The sequence below is a fragment of the Phacochoerus africanus genome, chromosome 7 (genome assembly GCF_016906955.1).
Source record: "Phacochoerus africanus isolate WHEZ1 chromosome 7, ROS_Pafr_v1, whole genome shotgun sequence".
NCBI lineage: Eukaryota > Metazoa > Chordata > Mammalia > Artiodactyla > Suidae > Phacochoerus > Phacochoerus africanus.
Genome location: NC_062550.1, coordinates 9,763,845 through 9,770,482, shown reverse-complemented (window position 1 = coordinate 9,770,482; position 6,638 = coordinate 9,763,845). Strand labels below are relative to the sequence as shown.

At 62.5% G+C, this 6,638-nt stretch overlaps 1 protein-coding gene across 2 annotated transcripts; it reads right to left on the bottom strand.

Moving 5' to 3' along the window:
* Positions 1-1,204: 1,204 nt before the first annotated feature.
* On the bottom strand, positions 1,205-6,405 carry SLC16A8 (solute carrier family 16 member 8). 2 transcript variants are annotated; one of them, XM_047786283.1, is made up of 4 exons: positions 5,786-6,405; positions 4,744-4,887; positions 3,679-4,509; positions 1,205-1,770 (listed from the first exon to the last, which is right to left on the bottom strand). In XM_047786283.1, the coding sequence occupies exons 1-4, from the start codon at positions 5,997-5,999 to the stop codon at positions 1,454-1,456; spliced, it is 1,506 nt and encodes a 501-aa protein (XP_047642239.1). In that variant the 5' UTR covers positions 6,000-6,405; the 3' UTR covers positions 1,205-1,453. The 2 variants fall into 2 exon arrangements, with proteins under 2 accessions (XP_047642239.1, XP_047642240.1); XM_047786284.1 differs by having other exon boundaries at positions 1,673-1,770; positions 3,800-4,509.
* Positions 6,406-6,638: the final 233 nt, after the last annotated feature.

Here is a 6,638-nt window from a genome sequence, read left to right as displayed (position 1 = left end):
AGTTTCCTGCTTAGCAGCTTTGAGTGTGCAGGTCCCAGGCAGGACCGGGAGCCTGGAGAGAGGGATGGGCTGTCACCACGAGGGTCCCTTAGAGCAGTCAGCCTGCACCTCCTCTCTGAAGTGACAGCCGGGGTGGAGGCCAAGGGCACAGACAGCCTGGGTTCCAATCGCAGCCTCTGTGACCCTGCGCTGCTTCCTCACGGCCTGTGCCTCAGTCTCTCTTTCTGTGAAGGTGGCGAATAGGAGAACCTACTTCATTAGGTCGCCAGGAAGCCTGGGTGAATTCACATTTGTGAAGGGCTCGGAATGGTGCCTGCATAGTCAGTGCTCCAGGAGCACTTGTTAAATAAGATGCAGTCACTGCTCTGGTGGCTCAGGGGCAGGTGTAGACGTGGTGCGAGCTGGCCAGGCCTCTGCAGGGCTCCCACACCTTCCTGGGGCACAGAAGGAAAAGGAGACCAGCGGGGCCAGGGGGCTGCCATGGGCCAGCTCTCCCGAGGAGTGGGGATGAATGGAGTCGGGGTCTGCGGTGCGAAGGCCACGTCCCCCACTGGGCCCTGGTCACTATGTTCATGATTGAAAGAAAGAGGTGTCCAGTTTGTGGGGAGAGAATAAATAGAGAGACCAGATGCGCCCCCCCCCCCGCCCCCCGCTTCCAAGCCAGGGTGAGCCCTGGAGCTCCCTGCACTTGGTGCAAAATGCCACTGAGGCAATAGCCCGGGGCGCCCCTCGAGGGCGTGGAAGCAGATGTCAAGGACAGTGGTGGCGTCCACAGGGACACACGTCCAGAGCAAAGCCCAGGACACTCCCGTGTGTTCTCTGGGGAGAGGAGACCCAGTACTCAGCTGGGAAAGGCTCCCTCTCAGGATGGTGACTGCCACCCCCTGCTCTCCCAGGGCCGCAGGATGGAGTCATGGAGCCATTTGCTCTCAACCAAAGGAGCCTGGGGATTCAGCGCCAGCCCAAGACTCTGGGACCTGTGCGCTCCCTGCTCTGGGTCCCTCCAGAAGCAGGTGCTGGCAGCGGGGCTTCAGTGCTTGGCTCTGAGAGCATGGCTGGAACCGGGACACCCCCTGCCCGCTCCCCGCCTTCCTTCTCTGCCACTTCCCCCCCCCCCGCAACACCTGCTGCGTCAGGGCCTCAGACTCCCTCCTGACCGCCACCCAGGTGGCAGCCAGAGCCAGAGCCGCAGGGATGGAACCTCTGTCTTTCAGCTCAGCTTTATGAACTTTGGATTCACACCCAGACCCTGCCGTGTACAGCAGCTTCACCGGCGGGACCAGGGCCTGGCCACTGCCCGCTGGGCAGATGAGGGAAGCAGCTCCCCACGTGGGCCCCGGGGTGACCACTAGCACAGCCCCCAGTGTGCCAGGCCCTCTCGGGGCAGCCGGGACTCTCAGAAGGAACTGCCAGATCCCAAAGCCCCTGGCCTCGCCCACGTGGTGCCTCCGAGCTACAAAGACTCCGAGTCCAGCCCTGGCTCTGCTTCCCCCTCGGGTTCTGAGGGCGCAGTCCCCGGGCTCAGCACCTCCAGGGCCTCGAGGTCACCGGGCTTCTCAGTGCTGGTGGGCAGGGGCTCAGAGTCCACTTCGGCCTCAGCGTCTTCTGTGTCGCTGGCCCCGCCCTCGGCGCCTGGGCTGGCTGGGGCATCCTGAGAGCAACGCTGGCAACACTTGGTGGCGACAGCCATGAAGACACCAGCCAGGGCCACCTCAGAGCCCGCCAGGTAGAAGATGATCTCATAGTTCTTCAGCGCATCCACCAGGCGGCCTGGGGAGGGCAGAGGGGCGGTAAGGGCCTGCAGGGACCCCATCCTCCACACACACACCCCGCACCCTCAGATAAAGGGCAGTGCTCTGGCTGGGGCTCACTGGGGACACACCTAGTCATTAATCCCATCTTACAGATCAAAACCCTTGAGGGCCGAACCTTAACACCCTCACTTCACCTCCTCAATTAAATGACACAGGGCCCTTGGTGGGGCAGCACTTCACAGTTTACAAGGGACCTCCTGTCCCCCGGATTCAAACCCCACATGTACCCTGTGACTCGCCCTGGGGGAGATATTTGACCTGGGAGTAGGGAGAGGGTCTTGGACTCCGCCCTGCGCTCCTGGGAGCCCCGAACCCTTGCTCTTTCTGCTAAACTTCCCTGGGGGCTGGCCAAGTCTCCCCCCACCCAGGAGACCCCAGACTGAACTACCATTAGCACGGGCTGGGGGCAGGCCTTGCGGGTTGGTGACTCCTATTCCCTTCTCTCCATTTTCCAAGTTTTCTATCATAGGTACATGGTACTTTCATACCTGGGACAATCTTTTCATTGCAAATATTTCCCCCAACGTGTGGTTCCTCTGTGGGCTCCTCCCTCTCTCGAGGGCACCCTTGTGCAGTCCACACCCGGCTGTGACCCTTCAGTCTGCATCTCCGTGTCCTCGGGGAGGTGCCCCAGTGTCCCCTTGGCCAGCTGCCTGCCCGAGTCCCTCTAAGCAGGACCCCAGACCTGCCTTCCTGGCCAGGCCCCTGCCCAGCCAGCCAGACCCATCCCCATCCACCCCCCCCAAACACACACAGCCTGGTAGAGTCCTTCACCTTCTCACCCTGCCTCTTCTCTGCCTATTAGACCCACCCTAGGGTCACATAAGAAAATAGAAGATGGGAATATGGGTCCCTGAGCCTCTGGCTGGTTTGGGAGCTTTAGGGGGTGGGCTTGAGGGCCACCCATACAGGGGTTCAGGGACTTTGTGGTTCCCACTGGGCCAGGTGAGATGACAGAGCTTGGGGAGGGTGCTCAGCGAGCCTAGCCCTGGAAGGATGGGCCACTCATCCCATCTCAGGTGCCGCCTGGGCCCCAGCAAAGGTGGCCCCTGTCACCGCTCCCTCCTGCAGCCTGGCCTCAGCTCTCTCCTGCTCACAGGCAGGTTCCTGCCATTTCAGGGATAACCTGAGAGCCCAGGAAGACCCTAACGTCCCCCACCCCTGCCTTATTTGTTTAGGAACAGGATCCCCCAAACGCCCCCACCCCACGCCCTCTCCTGTGGGGTCCTACCCTGCCCTGTGAGGCTGCAGCCTGTGCTGAAGCCCTCCCCTTCCACCTTCCCCATGAGGACTTCCTAAGACGTGATGAGTACAGAGTGCCCACCCGGCAGTGCGCACAGTGGAAGACCCCAGCGCCCCTCCTCCCTGTGAGTGCAATGAGCACCCTCTCTGCTCCTGATTCCCTAAAGGCACAGTCCCTATCTCAGTCACCCTCAGGGCCACTCAGTTTAGTGTTTCAAAGATATGGGCACTGAGCACAGTGCAGGGCTTGGCTCTAATTCTGGGGCTGCACCTCGCCCTGGGCCTCTCTGCCTCAGCTGCCCACCGGCAAAAGGAAAATAAGCATCTATCTGCACATCCCAAGGCCTTCATGCCATCTGCTGGAGATGAGCCAGCAGGCCAGCTGCTCTCCACTGGCACATTTCTGGCACATTTCCTGGCTTTTCCATCCCCACCCAGAACTGGTGGTATCGCTTGGAGAAGAGGCTAACTGGCCATGGGAAGCGGCGTCCACCCCACCGGGCTGTCTCCCCGGATGGGTCCCTTCCTCTCATCTCTGGATGTTCCATCTGGGCCAGGAAGGGGGCTTCCCTTGAACTTAGGGGCACGAGGCCGCGCCACCCCCTCCTCCTGCGGAGCGCACCGGCAGAGGGCGGTCCGATGAGCACAGCCACGGCCTCGAGGAGTAGCACCAGGCCCAGGGCACTGGGGAATCGGGGCGCACCCACGGCCGCCATGAGCACCTCGAACTGCAGCGCACCCACCATGCCGTAGGAGAGGCCGAAGGCGATGCAGAATGCGACAAGGGCGCTGTAGGACCGAGCGCGCGCGCTGCTCAAGTCCGTGAGCCCGTTGGCCATCAAGGCCAGGCTGAAGAGGTAGGCGACGTGCGGTCGCAGGCGCGCCAGGCCGGCCAGAGCGCCGCACGCCGGCCGCGCCACGATGTCTACGAAGCCCACGATGGAGAGCAGGAAGGCAGCCTCGGAGTCAGGCACGCCCGCGTCCTTGGCGTAGTTCACCAGCAGGATGGCGGGCACGAAGAGCCCGAGCGCCATCAGGAACTTGGTGACGGCGTACACCGCGAAGGCGCGGTCGGTGCACACGGCCACGTCCAGCAGGCGCCGGCGGGTCCGGCCGCCAGAGGGCGCCTCTTCGCGCAGGCGCAGTCCCTCGCGGTTCGCCTCCGCCTCCCCGGGAGCGTCGCCCGCGCTGTCCCTGCGCGGTCGCGGGTCGGACCCTGGTGGCGGCCGCATGACAGCCCCGCACGCGCAGCAGTGCAGCAGGAGGCCGCCGAGCAACAGGAAGCCGCCGCGCCAGCCGAAGCGCTCGAGCAGCAGCTGGCCGAGCGGCGACAGCGCGGACAGGAACACCGGGCTGCCCGCCGCCGCCAGCCCGTTGGCCAGAGGCCGCCGCCGCTCGAAGTACAGCCCCAGCATGATGAGCGACGGCTGGAAGTTGAGGGCCAGGCCCAAGCCTGCGGGCGAGGAGGCGCTGTGCTGGGCTTCCTGAGGGCGCCCCACCCCAGTCCCCAGCGTGAGGGAAGGACGAGGCCCCGACAGGCCGACAGACCCAGGACAACTGAGCCGAGGGACGAGGACAGCCTCTCGTGGGGAAACTGAGGAGGGAGGTCTTGCAACAAGGACTCCGGACCCCCACCTGCACCCCCGCCCCCGCCCCCACAAGGGAGGAGGGCAGTGGGTGCCCTCACCTGTGAGCACCCCAGCCGTGAGATATAGCTCCAGGAGGCGCGTGGCGAAGGATGCTAGGATCATGCCTGCCGAGGCCAACAGCCCACCCACCAGCATCACCGGCCGACACCCAAAGCGGGTCACGAGGATGCTGGACACTGGACCTGTGGGCAGGGCAGGGTCACCACTCAGACTGGAAACAATCTCCTCTCTGGTGGACATTCCAGGTGTTTTGTACCTCCCAGCCTTGAGACAGCTCAAAGGGATAAAGCCACTCCTGGTTCAGAGAGCGCTTGCTTGTCTGGCCAAGGTCACATAGCTTGGCTGGGACCCACTGAAGGACACCCTAGGGGGAATGCAGGGGAGGGACCTGTACTGGTCCCCAGCCCTCCTAAGAATATGGAAACCAAAACAGAAGGGGCGGGCCCACTTTTTTTTTTTGCTTTTTTTTAGGGCCTCACTCAGGGCATAAGGGTAGGTTTGGGGTTGAGTGGGAGCTGCAGCCACTGGCCTACACCACAGCTCACGGCAATGCCGGATCCTTAACCCACTGAGCAAGGCCAGGGTTCAAACCCGCAACCTCATGGTTCCTAGTCGGATTTGTTTCGGCTGTGCCTTGAAGGGAACTCCCAGAGGGAACTTCCCAGAGGGAACCGCAGCCTGAGCTGCCTTCCTCCCCAGGCTTCCCCACCCCTCACCTCCAGCCCTTCCCCCTGCTTGGCCAGGATAACTCCAGCATCTCCCCCACCCCACGATGGTTAGGGCTTCTGGGATGGGAAATCTTAGTTTCTCCACCTGTAACATAGGCAGATGTGGGTCTTTTGACGGAAATGGAGGGCCCCTTCCGGCTGGCTAAGCTTGCCAGGTCAGCCACTTGGCTGCTGTCCCCATGCCCTCTCCTCCATCTCCCGTGCCAAGGTTTACACAGGAAGCAAAGGGTTTCCATGCCCGCCCCGAGGGGCCTGGGGGATGCTCAAAGGGTCAGTGTCTCCTGGTCCCTGATCCTGACCCTCAATTCTGGGCCTGGGGGGAGCAAGAAGGGACCCGTGAGGGGGCACTGACCGGTGCCGTAGAGCATGGCCAGCATGATGGAGGACACCCAGGCTGTGTCACTGTAGCCCGCGCCGAAGTCGCGCATAAGCGCCCGGAAGAAAACGCTCACGGCCTTGGGGAAGCCATAGGCGAAACCGGTGATCACGAAGCAGGCGCCCAGCACCGCCCAGCCCCAGCCGCCGTCTGGGGGGCCGGGGCCCCGCCGGGGGACGCTAGCGCCCATCGCCTCCGCCTCTGCTGCGGGAGAGGGGACAAGAGGGAGCAGCGAGGGTCTGTAGCCCAGATGAGAAAGGGGGATGGGGAGCCAGCGTGGGGAAACTGAGGCAGGGAGCTACCCACGAGAGCCCTGCTTGGAATGGAGCCAGCAGGGGGAACCGAGTATCTCTGAAAATCTCACCCAAAAGCCCCCTCCTCTAACGGGACGTGAAGCTGAGGGGAGGAGAATAGAGCCGTTCCCACCTGATTGGCGACTTTAGGAAGACGCCCTTGGAGGACACGCCTTGCCCCTCAGGATCTAGTAGCGGCAGGTGAGGGGGAGAGCCCTGCAGCCAGGGTGTCCCTGGAAGTGTGTGTGAGGACCGACAAGTCCCCAGTGCGCACACGTGAGGGTCTCAGGACAAACGACCAGCACGGGTGTGGGGTGGGGGATGGGTGGGAGACAAACAACTGCTGCAACATGGGTGACTGTTCATTTTCCTCCTTGGCCCTGGGCTATGTTCCTAATTTTTCTGTGCTCAGGAATATCTATTGTCGCTTAGAACATTATGGAAGAAAAAAACCAAACACGTGGTAACAGCATTAGCCGTGTCTCAGGCCAAGGGAGCCGAGTTCCGCTTCACCCCAGCTTAGCCATGGATTTACT